General features: G+C 33.2%; 1 protein-coding gene across 1 annotated transcript in view; it reads left to right on the forward strand.

The window, feature by feature from the left end:
• LOC114325659 (nuclear pore complex protein Nup154) overlaps positions 1 to 23,558 on the forward strand; it is a 110,964-nt gene that overhangs the window by 66,961 nt on the left and 20,445 nt on the right. The window contains exons 11-14 of the mRNA XM_028273775.2: positions 5,914 to 6,173; positions 7,857 to 8,097; positions 9,994 to 10,222; positions 22,037 to 22,157. Of these exons, the coding sequence (XP_028129576.1) occupies positions 5,914 to 6,173; positions 7,857 to 8,097; positions 9,994 to 10,222; positions 22,037 to 22,157 (851 nt within the window). The remainder of the gene's footprint in view (positions 1 to 5,913; positions 6,174 to 7,856; positions 8,098 to 9,993; positions 10,223 to 22,036; positions 22,158 to 23,558) is intronic.

Here is a 23,558-nt window from a genome sequence, read left to right on the forward strand (position 1 = left end):
GCGGCGAGACTTTGGGCTTCGATCGGATGCCGCATATACCGACTGCCCGCGACGTTTCCCTGGAGCTTGCACGGAGGAGAGCACTTTTGAGCTTGATCACCAAAACGGTAGTGGTACCAACAAATGTCACTATTATGTTCACTACTGTAGCTACTGTCTCTAGGATGTGGTCTTTGTCTTGAGTTGCTGCGGTTTCGACGGTATGTGTTAGCTTGTGCTCGAGCGCGCGACAAGCTAGCTAGCTGGATTTTCATGTCAGCTAATTCGGCTGTCAATTTCCCGATGGCCACTGCAATCCGATCTGAAACACTATTGTTGGCACTGGTCGTCATTTTCGATGTTCACTGTATATTATTAACCGGCAAAAATGTAATATTATTAACACTAACTCTTTTTTAAATTTTCGCGGCGGTTTAAAATACTCGCGAGGGTCACCAATATTCCGATGGGTGAGTTGCGGAATTTAATTAAAAATGGATATAATAAAACAAACGGTAATTTTATTTTTGCAACGAAAATGTGTTCGTTTAGGTCTCTCGGAGAGGGTCGCGTCGGTATGTGTGAATGGTTCGCATGCTGCGTAGTGACTAAAGAAAGCAACCACAAACGATGATCATGTTTGTATTCCTTTTCCCCTGACCAGATGATCACATAAATCACTATCAAGTCTGGCGTCTACTTTTACGGTTTTTAAGAAAAACAATTCCGAATGCATAGCTAGCTGTTGACACATTAACTGTCTGATAAAATACTTAATTAATGAGGGTGCAGTTTGTTGCCGCATAGACGAACAACAGATGTCACAGGATAAGGCCATAACCTTCGTATTTGAATATGCAGTTTGAATGACTAACGTTGTTTTGTTTTTGAGAAAAAATATTAAAATTACAATTAGCAAAAATAGTAATTAAAGCGTATCGCTATACATATATAACAGTTTGACTTAAAAGTTAAATAAAATGACTCTAAATGTTAGTCAAATCCTCTGCACTTTTTAAGATGGAAAATACAAATTAGAATAGAGTGGCGAATTAGTCGACAACGGGATTTACACTCCTGGCCAAAAAAATCGGGACACCTTAAAAATTGGTCATTTTTGATGTCTCGAATTTCCTACACCTGTTGTCCGATTTAAGTGATTTTTTCAATATACTCTAGCCGTATTCTTTAACAATATCGCTGTAATAATATTGTTGCTAGACAGGTAAGTTGTCATTGTATACCGGGTGTACTAATCGAACTGTGTTTTTTCTCAAAGTTTGCCACACTCTGTGGAATATTCTAACATTTATAAAATACTGAAATTAAAACCCAACTACAGCCCCAGGTTTCTTAACATTCTGTTTTTTGATTTATTCGCTTATGTTGGATAATAAAAAAGTTAGGTACTTTAACAACTAGCCATGTTTTTTCATCAGTACAGGGTGTTTCTAAATAAGTGCGACAAACTTTAAGGGTTTTAACTGCATGAAAAAATAATGACAATTTGATTTATAAACGTATGTTCGCAAATGCTTCGTTTTGGAGATACGGGGTGTTGAAATTTTTCTTACAAACTGACGATTTATGTATTGCTCTAAAACTGGTTGAGATATGCAAATGAAATTTGATGGGTTTTAAGAGATAGTTATTGCGCAATTTTTGACATACAAGTAAGAATTTTATATTCACCATTAAGGGTAATAACCCGTACGGGTAATGTTCTAAATTTTTTATAGAAAAAATTAGTACTCCACTGAGATATTTTAAATTAAAAATCATTTTTAATCATTTATCCTTTTTTCATATGAGGCGCCGTTTTCATGCAAAAAAAAATAAAACATCTTAATATTTATTTGAAATATGCAAGTTTCTATGTATATGGAATACCTCGAATACTTTGTAAGCGTTTTATTTCTTTTGTATAAAAACGTCGCCTCATATAAAAAAAGGCAAGAAAAATTTTTCGTTTTAAATTGAATGATGAATTCAAAAATGATTTTTAATTTGAAATGTCTCAGTGGCGTACTCATTTTTTCTTTAAAAAAATCAGACGATTACCCGTACGGGTCATATTACCCGTATGCGCGCTAATGGTGAATATAAAATTCTTAATTGTATGTCAAAAATTGCGCAATAACTATCTCTTCAAACCCACCAAATTTCATTTGCGTATCTCAACCGGTTTTAGACCAATACATAAATCGTCAATTTGTAAGAAAAATTTCAACTCCCAGTATTTCAGAAACGAGGCATTTACGAACATACGTTTATGAAGTAAACTGTCATTATTTTTCATGCAGAATTACCCCTTAAAGGTTGTCATAGTTATTTAAAAACACCCTGTATTGATGAAAACATGGCTAGTTGTTAAAGTACCTAACTTTTTTATTATCCAACATAAGTGAATGAATCAAAAAACAGAATGTCTGAGAAAATCTGAGACTATAGTTAGGTTTTAATTTCAGTATTTTATAAATGCTAGAATATTCCACAGGGTGTGGCAAACTTTGAGAAAAAACACTGTTTGCTTTGTACACCCGGTATACAATGATAATTTACCTGTCTAGCAACAATATTATTACAGCGATATTGTTAAAGAATAAAGCTATAATATATTGAAAAAATCATTTAAATCGGACAACAGGTTTAGGAAATTCGAGACATCAAAAATGACCCATTTTTAAGGTGTCCCGATTTTTTTGGCCAGGAGTGTATAATTGCATCCACGACTTGTCGTTCACAGTGATAACAATCTTTAGCGAACTAGTTCCTTTTATTCCCACAAAAGTGAATACAAATAAAATGAAAGTAAAGATGATTCAGATTTGATTACAGAACATGACCTCTATTATGTGCTTATACGTATTTCGGCTTTAACTAAGCCTCATCGGAGCACCTGTAGACTGTGTAGAGACACTCTACACAGGTGCTCCGATGAGGCTTAGTTAAAGCCGAAATACGTATAAGCACATAGTAGAGGCCCTGTACTGTAATCAAATCTGAATCATCTTTACTTTGATTCTAAATGTGTTTATTAAATACTATTAAATAAATAATCTAGCCTTGCCTAAAAGTGGATATTAAGATTTTTTTGTAAATATTATGATACCACTTGTTTGTTTGTCCAATTCCCATTATAATTCCTTCTGTATGGTGGTTATTCTCTTTGAAAATGGTACCCAGATATCTGTTTTGGTTAACTTTTTCTACAGTCGTTCCTCTTGTCGTTAAAGGGTCTTGTTGTGTTTTTGTAATTGTCATAAACTTGGTCTTTTTAACATTCATTGTCCTCTTTAAGATGTACAGCTGGTTCCAAAAAACACTGATACGACTCTTAGTTAGAGCGTATTTTGTAGAAAATTGAGCAGTGTATTGTGAAGGATAAATACTTACTATTTACATACTGTCACTGTCACTGCCAAATCTTAAAATTTGTGAGATAACTTATTCTGTTTAACTTCAAAAAATGGCTCCACATGCTGACAAAGAACTAAAATCAAGAATTATAACGAAATTAGAAGTAGTTGGTCACTATCTGCCGTAGCGAACCATTTTAACGTAAGCAGAACAACCGTTTTTAATATTAATAAAAGATGGAGAGAACAGGAAACTCGAAAGAAAGCAAGGTTTGGGAAGAGCTCTCTGAAGAAGACAATTTCATAGTTCCTTTCACGCAAATGGACAGAAGACTACAAGCTGTTATCACTGCTGATGGAGATATTACAAAATATTAATTTTATTTTTACATACCTAAATTTAGTATAGTTTTGGTCTTCCAGACCCTCGCTTTCTTTCGAGAGTTTCTTGTTCCCTCCATTTTTTATTAATAGAGAAACTGTGGTTCTGCTCATGTTAAAATGTTTTGCTGCCTCTGATAGTGCCCAGTTATCTTTTAATTTGGTTACAATTCTTGCTTTAATACTGTTGAGTTAAGTCGTTTGTTTTATTCCTTAATAATAATAAAAATGATAACAACAACCCTATTTTATGTAAAAACTATCATTTACATACTCTTTATAAAATGCAGAAATTCAAAATAATATAAAAATTTAGACCTTAATAATTATTACAATTTATGAATTAACGTATTTACAATATAATTAATATAATTATATAATTATAATATTTGTAATCAGTTGTTTGTTTGTTTATTTTAACTGACTTTGACAGTCTGTCATAATAAATATAATATAATGTCAGACCAATCAAGTACACTGCTCAAAATAATCAAATCTTACTGAGAGTTGTATCAGTTTTTTTAGTAACCAGCTGTACCACTCGACCTAAGAGTGTTTGCAAACGTTGTATATTCTCTTATATTAGCACCAGTATCATCTGGACACCTGATGTCATTAATATTTCTGCTTTTTAACTTTTATTCCGATCGTCGTTTCTTCGAGTGGTTTTTTAATTATTTCTTAATAATTCAAAAATTAAATAAAAAAGTATATTGTTGTTTCATTTGTATTCGCAAGAAATAATTCAAAAAGTGTTTATTATGCTTCTTTATGTTTTGTTATAGCAGTTTTTCATCATGTCCCTATGAAAAGATGAATGTACATCGTTGGTACACTGGCGAAGCGTCCATGTAACCACTGTTACCATTGGTAACAGTTAAAAATCTTGCAAATAAATATTTTATGACGATGAATAATTCCATTTATCTATATTTTTACTAATAGAAATATATTATTATATTATGTGTTAATAGTACCTAATTCAGTAAATAGCCAACTACTCGTAAACACACGAAAATATTGGCGAGTTTATGTGAGTCAGTTGCACTTTATTATATTCTGTTACCAGTCTCATTTTTGTGGTTACAATGAATGATTATCTCGCTGTCGCTCGGGCGGCTCGGAACCGGCTATTGTCTGAAAATTTTGAAGGAACGACGGGCGTAAGCGCGCTGTGTATATCAGTAGGGCTGTTACCAGATTTAAATTTGGTTACAGTACCTATAAAAAGTGTGCGTGCAGTTCATCATGGACGAGTGTCGCTGCGTAATCGATCAACTACTTGAAAAGTAATTCTGATTGAAAAAAAAATGAGATTATTGAAAATGAAAGACCTATTTTAAACAATTTAAAAAAGGAATCAAAAAAGTAGTTCGATATTTTAAATTTAGTTGGTCTTCTGGTTTCTACAGAAAAATGGGTGGACCAGGTTCACGATTTAAATAGTTTTACGAGTTTTAAAAAAGAGACATGAAATTTCTCCGTTACCTACATGTAAGATGTATACCCAATTTGATTCAGTTTGGCAAAATAAGAATCGAAAGTTTTCTTAACCAAGCTTTTGAAGCAAATGTTGCTAAACATAATGAGTTTGTTAAAAAAATAGATAGGTATATCCTTAGCACACTTATAACACGATACCGTATGTTTTTTGGCCAAACAAGAATTAGCGTTTCGTGGTAATTTTGAGGGCGACGGCTGACATTCGAGGCAATTGCAGGGAATTGTTAACATTAATTGCCAAAAAAGATCAAAAATTTTGCCAACATCTAGAAATATCAACTGTTTTTTCGAGAGTTTCAAGTGATATACAAAATAATATTACTGAAGCTTAGCCATATCTTCATTTTTTTAAATAAGATTTTTTGCATCTGGTTTTGGTAACACTTTAGAAAAAGTCACGCGTCGCCACTGCGTTGGTATACTATCCCATCAATCCCAACCAGGTAAAATTAAGTCAAATTGATGACGTACAACGAATTTACATTGCTCTTTCCCGAAATAGGATCCTATTTAAAATATGAATCAGTTCATCGCGTCGTTATGACCTCATCATAGTAAATAAAAGCATACATTTATAATTCCCTGTTGTTTTTTTTTTCAAATTTCATCTAATGTAGATATTTGCAGGTTTCTAACACAACACTCATACTGTATCATTTAACTTTAATTGCATTAAAATTACTTTTTTTAGATGAAGCAAGTGATCACTGATATTTTGCAAACTCCCGATCAAATAATGCATATAAACCTATACGATTGGCTAATATCTAAAAATATGACTGGAGATTTACTAACAATTAATAATGATTCCTTGGAGACGTATCTTAAAAGAACAGCAGCTCAAAATCCAAATGATACTGTTGCTTTGGACCTTCTATGGAAATTCTATGAACACCGCAATGATCATGCCGCTGCAGCTAAAATTCTTAATAGCCTGGCATCAAGAACTGGGTAAGTGGTTTTTGGTTAGTTAGGATGTATATTAATAAAATTGATTTAATAGGAATGTTAACTATGTTTATATGGGATGACAATCAATTGTGGCCACATAAATTTACAAATGTAAATTTTTGGATACGTTGCCAGAAGAACGGGCACGATAGAAAAACTTATCATCGAGGGCAAAATTGAAGGAAAAAGGACTGAGGGGAAGATCTTTAAGCCGTTGGGTAAATCAAACAAAAACACTGATCAACCAAGGAAGTCAAGAGGCCGAGCAGCTAGCCTAGAACTAGCCCAACATCCCTATGAGGGATTGAGGACTGAGGAGGAGGAGAATTGTAATGAAAATTACATTTTATAATTGGTACTTGACGTTTCGAGTTCCACTCCGGAAATCGTTTTCAAAAAAGGTTGTTTAAGGTACTAGTACACTTAGAAGACCAAAAATAAGCATTTTTCAAGATTTTTTTTCTCAGAACCTTTATTAAAACTGAACATAAAACTTTTTACATATTAATATCTAACTCTTAGAGAATACAAAAAATATATCTTTTTTTCATTTATGGACGTACACTAATATTGTAGAGGGCGCCAAAGTCGAGGCCTCGAAAGAAAGTAGTTCCGATGGTGGACAGTTAATCTCAGGATTGGGATCTCTGAAACAAAAAAATCGTACGACATTTGAAAAAGGAAGGTTTCTTACGTGACAATATACCACCGTTAGTGAAAAATTCCGCAAAAAAAAGATTTTACGGAAATTTTAAAAAATTTTGTGAAAAAATCGCCCGTTTTTCTTCAGTTTTTCATGGTTAAAAAATATTTATTTTTTGGTCAAATTGTGGTAAATTGTCACGTAAGAAACCTTTCTTTTTCAAATGCAGTACGATTTTTTTGTTTCAGATGTTCCAATCCTGAGATTAACTATCCGCCATCATGTTTCGAGTCCTCGACTTTTGCGCCCTCTACAATATTAGTGTACGTGCATAAAGGAAAAAATATATATTTTTTGTACCCTCTAAGAGTGAGATATTAATATGTCTAAAGTTTTATGTTCATTTTTAATAAATGTTCCAAGAAAAAAATTTTTGAAAAAAATGATTATTTTTGGTCTTCTGAAGTGTACTAGTACCTTAAATCAGTGAACTGTTATTATAACCCAGTTGTTTGGGGGTTATTATTTTCGAAATTGACGGACAACTTACTAGGCCTCGATCTTGTAGGCAAATAGCCATGCTTTTAGTTGATAATTTTGAGGGTGATACTTGCAACCTCAGGATGATATCAAATTCTGATCGTTTTGTGTATTTATGTGTTTGTGTTACGTGCCTATGTATGTTTATGTATTGTATGTTGTATATGTATCATGGATAATTTTAGATGATTTGTCTCTGTCTTTCTATTAATCCGCTAATATTGGTATGTTCTTCTGAATTTTTCTGAAGTATTGGCAACCAGAGCTTACTAGGTTCTGCTGATGGATTTGCTACACATTTTTCTTCATTAAGTAAGATGAGAGCCGCTTGTTTGATTTGTCTCTTTTTCATGTATGTTTCTTTCATAACTCCCTAATATGATGATGATACACTTCATTTTTGATATCAGAACTGTTGTACATTATTTAGTACACAGTTGCAAAAATTTTACTCTGATTCGGTAAGCAATTAAATTTAATTTATTAATGATTCTTTCCAGTGTTAACATTCCTTTAAAAGAAAGATTGGCGTACTTAGCCCGGTCTATAATGTGTATGAGAAGCGACAAAATAGGATATGCGCCATATTTAGGTGTCTTCCTTAGAGATTTGGAGGATAAATTAGAAGTAGCCAAGGTACAAGAACAAATTTTAGAAGCAGTTATGAACCAACAAAATCAAATCGAAAATTATGGAGATATTGTCACAGCTCTGAATTCGGGACTATTTGAAATATCACAGGTATGTATATACATATATTGTCTTCAGATCTGTGAAGCTTTAAAGGTCAAACCGTTTAAAAAGTCAAATCATTGTTGGTCTTACAATGAAGCACTATGCTCTTCAGCACAATGATCTTAACCTGAAGCACTTTATTCTTATACGATTACTATAGATACATTTTCCATTTGCATCGAAAAATACAAGTTCTGTTTTTAAGGTCAGGGTAAACCCAGCAAATGATAGAAACAACTAAAAACCAATGTACAAAAGCAATGTCACTGGTATGGGTTCCAAGTCACCAGTGAATACATGCCAATGAAAGAGCTGATGCACTTACCAGAAGAGCATCAGCTACAAAATGCTTTGGTCCAGAGCCGGCCTTGGGAATGTCAAAAAGCGTCGTGCGACGGGGAAAAAGACTTGAAAACACATGGAAAAATTTATATTCGACTAATATGGCTGAAATACTGTGAAAACAAGCAAGAATCAGCTCAGAGTTATAACAGGCTTCCTTACTGGACATGCGCCAGTCAAGGAACACCTGCATACAATAGGATTTTGTCATGGAGACTTAGTTGCATTCTTTGTAACAGAGAACTTGAAACACTAAACCATATCTTGCCTGACTGCAGAGTATTAGATCGTAGACGGCAAATGCTTTTTGGAGGTAACCAAGTGACTGCAAAAATATATGGTACCCATTCTCCAGACCCTTATCAAGCTGGTACAGGAATCCTTGAATGGATACCATGAAGAATTGGATGTGCAATAACATTTTAATTACTACAAATGTTTACATAATACCATATATTTTGATGTCGCCACTACAACTAGTGCTAGTGCTAGTGCTAGTTTCATTTACTTTACGGAATGCACTGAGGATGATCTGAATCAGATCGAAACCCTTCTGCTGTTTTACTCCATTTGGATGACACTTTTTTAAAAAGTTTTAATAAAATTTTTATACCATCATACAAATTGAAGTTTTTATAACTATGGTACATATACAGCCAGCTACGGGGACTTTAATTTAAATAAGAATATTTATTTATAGACATTTAAAATAACTAAATCCCAAGAAAACATAACCTACATAATCTTTAACAAGTCCCCTCTCTTCAAAAACACAATAACGCGTATTTCCGCCTCTACTTACTTCCATAATTACATCTTCACAGCAACTAGACATACTTACTTAAAATCAAGCGTCGTATTTAGGTTTAATCAATTGCATCCCTAACTTGGCTCAGCACAACTTTTATGTTGTCAAACATAAAAGTTTGTTGAAATTATATTCATCAGTAATACTTTTGCTTTTGTGGGATGTAACTATATTTCTTTTTAATTCTCTATTCTTGCCATCATATAAGATTTATTTAAAATATTTATGCGGTACTGGTCCAATTCTAAAAGTGCCATTAGAGAAAGCCAAACATTTCTGTAACACTGAAAATGTGTCACAATGTGTCACTGACTCAAAATGTGTCACTGTTGACGACAAAAAGGTGCCCTGATCCTATCAAACGTTGGACGCAAATTGAGTAGTGTCAATGCAGGCTTAAGGCTAATCACAGAATACCTACAACAGCGGCACTTCTGCTTTCTTACAACCTAATATTGAATTATGAGTTATGCCCGTATTGATTCTGATAATATGTATTTTCATATTTACACCTATTCTTAATACATTCGCAAAACGCGTGATTTTCGAGTTGTCACTATCGCAGCCCATAAAGGATAATATGATCATTGTAGGATATAAATTGATTCTATATTTTATTTTATGATACACTTTTCTGACATGGTTTATTATCTACATTTTTATTATATGCATTTTCTGAACAAAATAAGTCTTATTAGAATTATAGTCTTATAGAAGACAGAATTATGATTATGAGCTTATCTTATTTGTAGCTATATGAAAATTTCGCTGAGCCGTTCAAACTTCTCGAATGTCAACTGGCCATTATTGATTGTGCCGGATATACTGATCCAGCGTTAATAGAAACTATATGGCAACAGATATTGACCGACGAGCTAAAGAAGACTACCGGAACTGGAACAGACAAAGTATGTCAATTATTAAACAAAGTCAAACATTTAGCCAAATATTATGCTAAATCAATGAACTGTTTTCCTTTAGGTAAGTGATGTATTTCCTTTAATGTTTTTTTATATTACATATTTTAATTTACAATCTGCTTCATTGAAGCTACAAGTAAACATTTGATTGTTAAATACATGAGGGAGAAGCTGCCCTATGGCAACCCTTCTATTATATTTTTTATATTAGATTACAATATATTTTAATTTATTAAGTCTGCCATAGTTTCTTCAGTCGTTTTGCATATCGGAGAGGAGCGTTTAGCAGTCTTGCTTCATCATTTTAGATGACTTCTCAGTTCATCAAGGTGATTGTTCGAATTCCTTCCTCTCTACCAAAGGTGTAACTGAGTCCTCGTGTAGGGTTTTATTGCCTACATACCAGGGCGCGTTGAAGATCATTCTCAATATTTTTCATTGGACTCTTTGTATTATCTTGATGTTTGATGGCTTTGAGTAACCCCAGAGACTGGTGAATGCCCTTGTATTCTCAATATTTCTATACGGAGCAGAGACTTGGACTCTTCGCGCATGCGAGCGCCAAAAAATTGATGCCTTTGAGATGTGGTGCTGGAGAAGAATGCTGCGCATACCTTGGACAGTTCATAGGACAAACATTTCGATTCTAAACCAACTCAGTATTAAAAAAAGGCTGTCCACAATATGTCTGCAACGAATTCTGCAATTCTTTGGTCACGTGGTTCGCAGAGGTGACGACAGTTTGGAGAGATTGTTTCTGGAAACGTTCCGGGGAGAAGATGAAGAAGACAATCACCAACTAGATGGTCTGACCAAATTCAGCTGGAAACTCATTCTGCGAAGCCCTTAGAGCAGCCGAAGATAGAGACCAATGGAGAAACATTGTTAGGAATATTGGAAGAAATCACGATCCTCAGTAATGGGGAAACGACAGGAGAGAGAGAGAGAGAGAGAGAGAGAGAGAGAGAGAGAGAGAGAGAGAGAGAGAGAGAAGAGAGAGAGAGAAGAGAGAGAGAGAAGAGAGAGAGAGAGAGAGAGAGAAGAGAGAGAGAGAAGAGAGAGAGAGAGAAGAGAGAGAGAGAGAGAGAAGAGAGAGAGAGAGAGTGAGTTAGTTTGGTACCATAGGTCCAAATTGGTTTTATCATAGGTCCTTTAATGTACACTCACGTACAAAAAAATCGATCCACTTAAAAAGTTGGTCAATTGCTGTAATAATATTTTTGCTAGACAGGTAAACTGTCGTTGTATACTGGGTGTACGAATCAAACTGTGTTTTTTTCTCAAAGTTCACCACACTCTGTAGAATATTCTAACATTTATAAAATACTGAAATTAAAACCCAACTGCAGCCTCAAGTTTTCCTTAACATTCTCTTTTTTGATTCATTCGCTTATGTTGGACAATAAAAAAATTAGGTACTTTAACAATTAGCCATGTTCTTCATCAGTACAGGGTGTTTCTAAATAAGTGCGACAAACTTTAAGGGGTAATTTTACATGAGAAAATAAGGACAGTTTGCTTTATAATCATATGTCTGCAAACGCTTCGTTTCCGAGATACGGGATGTTCAATTTTTTTTTAACAAACTCACGATTTATTTATTTTTTTAAAACCATTTGAGATATGCAAATCAAATTTGGTGGGTTTTAAGACGCAGTTATTGCACATTTTTTGATATACAATTAAGAATTTAATATTCACCATTGGCGCGCAAACGGGTATTATGACCGATCATATTACCCGTATCCACGCCAATGGTGAATATTAAATTCTTAATTGTATATCAAAAAATGTGCAATAACTACGTATTAAAACCCACCAAATTTGATTTGCATATCTCAACTGGTTTTAAAGCAATAAATAAATCGTCAGTTTGTAAAAAAACTTGAACATCCCTTCCGTATCTCGGAAACGAAACGTTTGCGGACATATGATTATAAAGCAAATTGTCATTATTTTCTCATGTAAAATTACCCCTTAAAGTTTGTCGCACTTATTTAGAAACACCCTGTACTGATGACGAACATGGCCAGTTGTTAAAGGACCTAACTTTTTTATTATTCAACATAAGCGAATGAATCTAAAAACAGAATGTTAAGAAGACCTGAGGCTATAGCTGGGTTTTAATTTCAGTATTTTATAAATCCTAGAATATTCCACAGGGTGATGCGAACTTTGAGAAAAAAACACAGTTTGATTCGTACACCCAGTATACAATGACAGTTTACCTGTCTAACAACACTATTATTACAGTGATATTGTTAATGAATAAGGCTATAGCATGGTAAAAAAATCACTTAAATCGGACAACGGGTTTAGGAAATTCGAGCATCAAAAACGACCAAATTTTTAAGTGGATCGATTTTTTTGCACCCGAGTGTATCTATATTAAAAAATGTTTATTTGCCAAGAATAGGTGCTAGTTAAAAGACCGTGTTATTTATCTACCTTGAGTTTTGAAAACACCAATCGTCACTTGCTAGGTCGATTCAAATCAAACTTGAATAGGGCTTTTCATTCCCAGTCATTTGTTTCGAGCTCCTGTCATGTCGTATAATCCGTGTATATTAATATTATACACAGATTATACAACATGTGACAGAAGCTCGAAACAAATCGATGAAAAGCCCTATTCAACATTCCCAAAATAGGAATACCTAAATATCTTTTGAATTAGAAAATCTTTACTTTTTACAACGGAATAATATTTGTGTTCGTCCAACACGTTTTTGCAGAGACGGCGGCGTTAAAAAAAGAAAAGACAGAATTACTTTCTAAAGGACATCGCACACATCTTATGTAAAATATAATGTCACTCAAATTCAATAAAATTTATACCAATAGATTCGTTTTAAATTAACGATCAAATCTTATCATTGCGCCAACTCTCTATTTTCAAAAATAAGAGCAGAAATTGATATAAATAAATCTGAAATCAAATGGGTAGGTACATAAGTTAGAGAGAGAAAAAATATTTTAAAATACCCAGATTTTCGGTACTCCATAAATCAGCGGATTAGTTTCACTAATCCGCTTAGGCCCAGCGGGATTTAAGCTGTTATGAATAGCACTCAGAGCAATAATGATTGTAAACTAACATTTTATGGACTCCAACAATGTGATTTCGATAAAATTTAATTGCAATTTGCGCCGTAATTAATCATAATTAAGAGTTGGCGCAATGATAAGAATTGATCGTTATATTAAAACGAATCTAATCGTATAAATTTTATTGAATTTGAGTGACATTATATTTTCCATAAGATGTGTGCGATGTCCTTTTCAGGATAAACCTCTGGAGAATTTTCAAACAGATTGTGTTTAGGTTAAAAAAGAAAAGCTTTATGTGAAAAAGCTAGTGTCATTCACAAAAGAATCGAGATTTTAAGAAACTGTAACAACTTTAAAAAAGAACACGCTTTATTTGTTTATTTAGACAATACGTGGATTTTTACTAAAGGTGGAATAAAACTGATTTGGCAAGACGAGAGTATAAAGTCCATAAAACACGCTGAGAGACATATTGCTTGCGGGCGGAAAACATAATTTTATTGATGGTAGTCCTGTCGCCAGGGCCTCGATTCTTGACCCTTCGCTTCGTTATCGAACGTATTCGCTTCGTATCTGTTTAGTATACAAAGCGAATACGTTCGATAACGAAGCGAAGGGTTAAAAATCGAGGCCCAGGGGGGGTACAACGGCCTTCTCTATTCAGATGGACTTACCTAAGTTTTTATGTATTTTGACCCGTAGAACACAAATTTTTTGGGTAACAGTTGATCCGGATGTCGATAAGATTGTTATAAACAAAGAACTTAAGGAATTACGTAACAGCGATTTCTCGCAAAACAAAACGTTTTTTTTTGTATTTGTTGGGTCATTCTAAGCAAAAAATGTTCTTACAAGTTTTTTCGTACGATGCATAGTTTTCGAGATAAACACGGTTGAACTTAAACAAAAATCGAAAAATTGCAATTTTTGAACCCGAATAACTTTTGATTAAAAAATAAAATAGTAATTCTGCTTACAGCATTTGAAAGTTCAAGTCAAATTATATCGGTTTTAATTATTTGCATTGCTAAAAATTTATTTTTTTATTGTTAAACAAAGCTATAAACACATAGTGTTTGAGTGATGTCTTCAATGTTCTCCCATTTAAAATCGAACGAGTAGGTAGAGTAGGTATAAGTGCATGCGAGGAAATTTCTATGTAGCATGCGTTAAAACGCATTTATTGTCCACGGGAAACACTATGTGTTTATAGCTTTGTTTAACAATAAAAAAATAAATTTTTGGCAATGCAAATAATTAAAATCGGTATAATTTGACTTGAGCTTTTAAATGCGGTAAGCAGAATTGCTATTTTATTTTTTAATCAAAAGTTATTCGGGTTCAAAAATTGCAATTTTTCGATTTTTGTTTAAATTCAACCGTGTTTATCTCGAAAACTATGCATCGTACGAAAAAACTTGTAAAAACATTTTTTGCTTAGAATGACCCAAAAAATACAAAAAAAGTTTTGTTTTGCGAGAAATCGCTGTTATGTAATTCCTCAAGTTCTTTGTGTATAATTTATAACAATCTTATCGACATCCGGATCAACTGTTACCCAAAAAATTTGTGTTCTACGGGTCAAAAAACATAAAGAAAACTTGGGTAAGTCCATCTGAATAAAAGAGTCCGTTGTACCCTCCCTGACGACAGGACTATGGAGCGAATCTTGTGTTTTACACATTTTTGCATTTGTGTGCGACACTATATATACGCGAAGTTGTCGATTCTGTAAACCAGACTGAATTGAAAAATTAACTATATCCCATCTTGAAGTTTAGGAAATGACCCGCCAATGGTCTGGGTTTTACAGCCCTCCCCATTTAGGGTTTGTTTTTCGGGCTCATCCCCAAAAAATTCGAACATTTAGGTCCGACCTTTGCGGTTCTGATAGTATTCGTTAATACATTTCCAACGCATGTCTAATTTTTAAAATCGGTTATACCATTTAAAATTTACCGAGCTCAGAAATTTGACTCAATGTCCCTTTAAATATGAGAAAATGTTTGTGAATGGGTTTGTATGCGTATGGACAAGTTACATCGTTCTGAAATTTTTTTGAAGTTATACTTTTTCACGATCGAGAGTGAAATTTTATACTGCCGGGCGCATGTGCACACAGACAGTATGTAGTTCGTTGCTAATCTTTCAAGATATCTATGTATCAGCGCTGTCAGCGCAAATAAGTCATTAAAAGGATATATTAGTGTTTTTAGTAAATGTATTATTTATTATAATTTTTGTATCTTTGGATTTGTCTTCCTCGGGAATAAGATATTTTATAATAATAGTAAGTATATTTAAAGTATTTTTGTATGTATGAGAAATCTTGTAATATGTCAAAGCAAAGGGGATATATCTCAGTGGTCGAGCGTGTGACCGGAGATCGAGAGGTTCCGGGTTCAGATGCCGGACGATTCATATTCTTTTTTTTTTTAATTTTTGGTATCGTTTTAATAAAAAAATTTTAAAAGTGGTAGGTAAGATAGTTAGTTTAATATTTAAATAAAATACAAATAACCTGTTAGGTATATTTATTTCTTTGAAATTATATAATAGAAGTTTAACTTCTTACGTGCGTACAAAGTACACACACACACATTATATTTTATGTTTCAAGAGAGGGTCGGAATTGATGTAGTTTGTGGCATTTGACCACCCATAAGCCAGGTATAGGACTGGGTAGTACAACAGGGCATATTTTTGGGTGAATATATCTTAGGTTCAAAGAGAAACAGGAAAACTGCAGATATACCAAATTGAAGAGCGCCTGAAAAAATGAATTTTGAAAATGTTAGTTTTTCGACAATTAGTCAAAATTTTCACCTACGAATTGCGCCAATAACTGTGCGTTTGTACAACTGTTCAAGCTCAAGCTAATTAAATCCTCAATACCTTTAGAGATCGTATTTGATATTGCCTGCTTCAGACACTACTTATCAATATCTTTAAAACGAGTGTTTAACACATAACAAGGAGACAGGTTCCCGATTACACTTTAAGCGTTATAATCCAGTAAGCCATTATCGCCGAAATGGTCTAATGGTTAATACGCTAAACTTGTGATCGGACAATCTGAGTTCATTTCCCAGCCATTTCCGCATTGCCTGCATCAGACATTACTTAGGAATACCTTTAAAACAATTGTTTAACACGTAACAAGGAGACAGGCTCCCGATTACACTTTAAGCGTTATAATCTACTAAACACTAAACCATTATCGCCGAATTGGTCTAGTGCGTGGTATAGTGGTCTATACGCTAAACTTGTAATCAGACAATCTGAGTTCATTTCCCAGCCATCCCAATATTTTTTTTTTCAATATTATCAATAGCAAAAAAACTAGTGTGAATTCGACGGACACAAAGAAATTAGGTTGAAAAAAAAATATATTGGGATGTCTGAAAAATGAACTCGGATTGCTCGATCACAAATTTATCGTCGTAACCACCAGACCATTTCGGCGATAATGGTTTAGTGGTTTATAAAGCGTGTGATACACACGCGAGTAAGTACGCGTACTTTAAGTCAGCCGAGTAAGTACGCCGTCGATCCAACAAGTTTGAAATCTTATTCGTAACCCGTACGTGTATCACTACCACGAGCCGCGAGCCTCGAGCCATCATGTTATTGCGTTTAAAGTTACACTTATATTTTCACTAATTAAGCAAATTGCCTAGAAATAATTCAATCGTTTATTGTTGAAAGGAGACAAGTTACATTTTATAAGTTTTGAGAAAACCGTAAAACACTATTTTAATTAACCTAATTATAGTAAACCTAATTATTTATAGGCTGTTTTATCCTCCTGATAAAAATATTACCCTCTTATCTTATCTATGATATTTTGTTTGTTACCCACACTTTTCGGTTTCGTCTTTTTTTATTAGTATTAAAAATATACTGGGTTGGGATAAAGTATGGAACCAAGCAAATATCTTTGAAACGAATAGAACAATATTTTTTAAACTTTGCATGCAAGTACAGTGACGCAAAAGGCATCTGATTCCATATTTTTTGTTACTACTAGACTTCCGGTTTCACCGGAAATATCCTTAACTTTTTTAATTTAAATGGGACACCCTGTATATTTTTGCAGATTTTAAAAGAACTTGTTATTTTTAATTCATACATACCAAATTTGGAAGAAAAAATTTGTTAAAAAGTGTCTGTAGATAATTTTTTGTATTAATACAACGTAGTAGGAAATAAACAAGTACCATCTATACTGTAGACTAAAATTGTTGATTACATGCACTGCATTACTTATTTGAATTTAGTATAGTAGGTAAAACCGTTACTGAACTAGTTGACAGAAATGAGTTGTATTAAAAATGGTTCATTTAAGTGAAAAATATCGTATTAAAATATTAATGATAAATCGGTTATAGTCCTGTCGCCAGGGGGGTACAACGGCCTCCTTAATTCAGATGGACTAACCCAAGTTTTTTTTTATATATTTTGACCCGCAGAATACGAATTTTTTGGGTAACAGTTGATCCGGATGTCGATAAGATTGTTATAGACAAAGAACTTGAGGAATTACATAACGGTGCTTTCCCGCAAAACAAAACATCTTTTTGTATTTTTGGGTCATTCTAGGCAAAAAATTCTCTGACAAGTTTTTTCGTAGGATGCATAGTTTTCGAGATAACCGCGGTTGAACTTTCAAAAAATCGAAAAGGTGCAATTTTTGAACCCGAATAACTTTGGATTAAAAAATAAAGTAACAATTCTGCTTACCGCATTTAAAAGTTTAAGTCAAATTATATCGGTTTTGATTATTTGCATTGCTAAAAATTTATTATTTTATTGTTAAACAAAGCTATAAACACCTAGTGCGTGAGTGACGTTTTCAATTATTTCTCATTTAAAATCGAACGAGTAGGTAGAGTAACTACAAGTGCAAGCGAGCATGCACGTTAAAACGCATGTATTAGGCACGGGAAACACTATGTGTTTATAGCTTTGTTAAACAATAAAAAAATTAGTTTTTAGAAATGCAAATAATCAGAACCGATATAATTTGACTTAAACTTTCAAATGCGGTAAGCAGAATTGCTACTTTATTTTTTAATCAAAAGTTATTCGGGTCAAAAATTTTTCGATTTTTTGAAAGTTCAACCGCGGTTATCTGGAAAACTATGCATTCTACGAAAAAACTTGTAGGAATATTTTTTGCTTAAAATGACCCAAAAAATACAAAAATATATTTTGTTTTGCGAGAAATCGCTGTTATGTAATTCCTCAAGTTCTTTGTCTATAACAATCTTATCGACATCCGGATCAACTGTTACCCAAAAAATTCGTGTTCTACGGGCCAAAATACATAAAAAAACTTGGGCAAGTCCATCCGAATTAAGGAGGCCGTTGTACCCCCCCCCCCCCTGGCGACAGGACTATTATGGTGAATTTTCATTTTTTGGAGGTGGATTTTCCAAATCGATGGATGGGACGTAGAGGATTCATAGAGTTACCCGCTCGTTCTCCGGACCTCAACCCGTTAGATTTTTTTTTGGGGTTATCTAAAATCACGTAATTTACGTTAGGCGACCAACATGCTTACAGGATTTGAGACAAAGAATAATTGATGAATGTGAACTACTAATACGTGGAGAAATCTTGCAAATAGCGACCCACGAATTTATTTGTAGGCTTGCACGTTGTCACGAGGTGAAAAGGAAGCATCTTCAACATTTGAAATTATTTTTTTTATTTTTAATGTCATTGGTCTAACGTAAATAAATTAACCTATTTTTTAACTGTAAAGAGATTTACTTCTTGTTTTAATAGTTTTTTCTTCCAACCTTGGTAGTTAAGGGTATTGCCGGTGAAACCGTAAGTGGAGTAGTAACAAAAAGTATGGCATCAAATGCCTTCTGCGTCACTGTAATTGCATGCAAAGTTTCATAAATATTATTCTGTTCGTTTCAAAGATATTTGCTTGGTTCCATACTTTATCCCAACTCTGTATAATACGATAGGATACGATATGAAGTATATAATACAGTGAGCCGAGTAAGTCCGCGATCTTTAAACCCGCGTACTTAAAGTTTGCGTGTGTATCACACGCTTAACGCTTAAGGTGTAATCGAGAAACATTGCTTCTTCTTCTCCTATCGGGGGTTGGCTATCATCACAGCTATCCGTACCTTATTTGCGGCTGCTCTGAAAAGATCTACTGAGCTGCAACTATACCACTCTCTTAGTTTTCGCAGCCAGGAAATTCTTCTTCTACCTATGGATCTTTTACCCTTAATTTTACTTTGCATTTTGAGCACCTTTGGTAATGTGGCCTAAATATTGCAGATTTCTTGTTTTGATGTTATTTATCATTTGTATTCAGGTTTATAAATTTAATTTATAAAAAAAAGTTTTAAAAACTTCTGATACAAGAATAAAAAACCGCCAAATGCGCTAAAAATGAGTGGCGCACACAATATTCCAGCTACAAAAGAATTGAAATATGAATATTACGTGGCGCAAAAATCTATTTTCATTTTTAAGTATTTTCTATGGGAAATAAGCCCCAATTTTACTAAAAAATGAATTTATTAACGTTTCGAAGCCCAAATCGGGTTTCGTTGTCAAAATACAAAATACTATTAAAATAAACAAAAATGTTGTTGCTAAGTAAAAAAAATTCTTCTAATAATGTATTTAATCTGACTCATTTATATTGGCAATTCAGACGTATATTATACATTTTAAAGTAGAAGACTTTAAAATGATATCGCCAATATTTATGAGTTGCGTTCCTGGGACGACTTTACTAAAAGATAGTTCATTCGATTACATGAAATCAATCCCAACTCAAGAATATCCGTCGCAAAAATATCATAGCATGTGATCTGTCTTTAAAAAGACAACCAAATGCAACGATGACAGTAAAATTCTCGCGTTAGAGATTCCATAGTAAATCACGAGGGAAAAACCAGGAAAAAAACCTCGTGATACTATCCCGACATCGTAAGTATTTGGTCTTACATTTAATTTACCTTCAAAAAACTAATACCAAATTCTGACTTTAATATGTTTAAATTATAAATAATATTAATAATACATAGATATACAATAAGTAATACTAAAATATAAAATTTGTACCTACTCGATATGTTATTGACTTACTAATCGTGGTATTTTCTTTCTATTGACTTCCTCTTTCAGTATGGGTAACCACATCCTACTGCATTCTACCGAGGAATTTGCGACACAATTGGTTTCATTTAGCATAATTAGAGCCATTAGATCGAATGGAACAGAACAACTTAGAACGGGATCCTACAACATTCACAAGAAATAATACGAGGAAAATAACAATACCATATATAAAAGGACTATCCGAGAAACTTAAAACAATAGGAAATAAATTCAACATTTCAACAACATTCAAAACAACAAACACATTGAGATCTATTCTATCTAAAACTAAACCTAACAATGAACAAGAAAGAACAAAAAATTGCATTTATAAAATACCTTGTGAATGCGAACAATTTTATTTAGGTGAAACATCAAGACCATTAAACGTTAGAATAAGTGAACATCAGTCTTATATTAAAAATAGAGAATTTGATAGATCTCAAATATGTCAACACGCATGGGATAATGAACATAGAGTTCAGTGGAGAGATTCAAGTATAGTCCTGAAAGAATCAGATAGTAAAAAGAGAAAAATCAAAGAAGCGGCTCTAATTATGCTAAATGAAACCAATTGTGTCGCAAATTCCTCGGTAGAATGCAGTAGGATGTGGTTACCCATACTGAAAGAGGAAGTCAATAGAAAGAAAATACTACGATTAGTAAGTCAATAACATATCGAGTTGGTACAAATTTTATATTTTAGTATTACTTATTGTATATATATGTATTATTAATATTATTTATAATTTAAACATATTAAAGTCAGAATTTGGTATTAGTTTTTTGAAGGTAAATTAAATGTAAGACCAAATACTTACGATGTCGGGATAGTATCACGAGGTTTTTTTCCTGGTTTTTCCCTCGTGATTTACTATGGAATCTCTAACGCGAGAATTTTACTGTCATCGTTGCATTTGGTTGTCTTTTTAAAGACAGATCACATGCTATGATATTTTTGCGACGGATATTCTTGAATTGGGATTGATTTCATGTAATCGAATGAACTATCTTTTAGTAAAGTCGTCCCATGAACGCAACTCATAAATATTGGCGATATCATTTTAAAGTCTTCTACTTTAAAATGTATAATATACGTCTGAATTGCCAATATAAATGAGTCAGAATAAATAAATTATTAGAAGAATTTTTTTACTTACCAACAACATTTTTGTTTATTTTAATAGTATTTTGTATTTTGACAACGAAACCCGATTACGTTAATAAATTCATTTTTTAGTAAAATTGTGGCTTATTTCCCATAGAAAATACTTAATTATAAAAATGCCACAAGGAAATAGCTTCAGAACAACATTATTTTCATTTTGCTGGAAAATAAAATTCCAGTTTTATTTTGAAAGATTTTTCCATATTTGCTAAATTTTAAGTAAAACGCGCCACAAAAGAATACCTTTGATAAAGTTTGCAGTTTGAGACCCTTTTGCAACGCGTTTTACTAAAAATTTAGCAAGTACTATGGAAAAGTCTTTCAAGATAAAACTTGAATTTTATTTTCCATCAAAATAAAAATACATTTTTGCGTCACGTAATATCAGTTCTTTTGTAGCTGGAATATTGTGTGCATCACTCATTTTTAAGCATTTAGCGATTTTTGGTTCTTGTATGGGACTATACCTGTATACATATTGTAGGAGATTGAATTAATAAAACTGTTTTGTTTCAGATTATATTATCTATGAATTAGAAATAGTGAATGCAAAGTTAAGAGGCGATAGACAACTAGTACCTACAGCTCTCGAGAGTATGAATATTCCATTTGACAGTCTCATCGCTGTTTATAATAAGTGAGTTATTTAGTTATTATATAATATAGTAGTCATTTATTTATCATCTGTAGTAAGTCGATTTGGTCTGAAATATCTAAATTAGGTTGATTAAAAGTAAGATATCGCACAAGCAAAGTAACTTAGACTTTCCTTATGTATACTGGACGGCTTGGCCTCTAATGTGAAATCCAGGATACTAAAGGCAAGAGGTGCGCTAATTTCAAAAATCTGAAGGTCCACTGTTATAGTCTAAAAACCAAATACACTTTTTTGGATCCTATGTAGTAACCTTTTGTCTATACCTTCTTCTTATTTGTGTGTCGTGCTTGTTTTCAAGCGTTGGCTATCGTCATATTAACAAGCTGATGAAATGTTTCTTGTCTATCTACATGGTGGTCCTTAAGTAATTGTACAAAAAAAACAGTAGATTCTACACTCTAAAATATTACGATTTAACCCAACTTACTTTAATAAAATGTTGAATTAAGAAAGATACAGGGTGGTAAAGTTAAACTTTTTTTTTTATTTATTATTGAATATTTCCTGACAGGTATGAGATAACAAGAAATTTGGTATGTGGGGTTTTTTAGGTCGAGGAAACTAAATTCCCTACCAAAAATTATGTATTGCCCAGAGGGCGCCACATACGCCTTTCAGCACTCATTTATTGCGTTCAATTTTTTTTATCCCTCACTCTGTATAATTTTGACATTAACCCTCGTAAGGCGGTGCTTAGATTCTTACGTAAACAACGGTGCGGGGTGCATTTGCACCCCATCCGTATATCCATTTTTTTAAATGTGAATGTCGGGAAAATTGATTTGAAAGATAATTAGGACTTGTTTATTATACTATGAAACATAATTTTACAAAAAAAGTACTCATTTCTTCTTAAAAACAAAATTATTATCGTTGCAAGACAAACGCATGAAATTTTTCACAGAATGAGCAACACACAGTTTTTACACATAATACAGTTATGCCGGGACTTTCGTTCTTTTTCTTTGACATAAGTAACACAGACCTTGGCCCCCTACTCTGTTAGCTCCAGGTGGAACATCAGAAACGTCAAATTCAGGATATGAAATTTTCATCATTTGCACCTTACAGTAATTTAAAAAAAAAGCACGTAAACGCAAAGAGTTTTAAATGCTGTAATAGATGGAATGCGTTTAGAATTAAATTTAATGCGAATAAAAAAATGGACAAAAATCAAAAAAATTTTATTGAAAAAGATAGGTGAGAAAAACGAGGTCTGGGGTACAGCTGCACCCCGCACCGCCTTACGAGGGTTAAAATTTTTATTCTCCTATTAGTTTTACTTAAAAAAGGTATACTTCTGTCATCTCCCTAAACTCAACCGTTTTCGAGATAAACGCATTTTAAATCTGCGATACACCATCATTTTTAGCATATCAT

Source organism: Diabrotica virgifera, chromosome 1 (assembly GCF_917563875.1).
Source record: "Diabrotica virgifera virgifera chromosome 1, PGI_DIABVI_V3a".
Lineage (NCBI taxonomy): Eukaryota > Metazoa > Arthropoda > Insecta > Coleoptera > Chrysomelidae > Diabrotica > Diabrotica virgifera.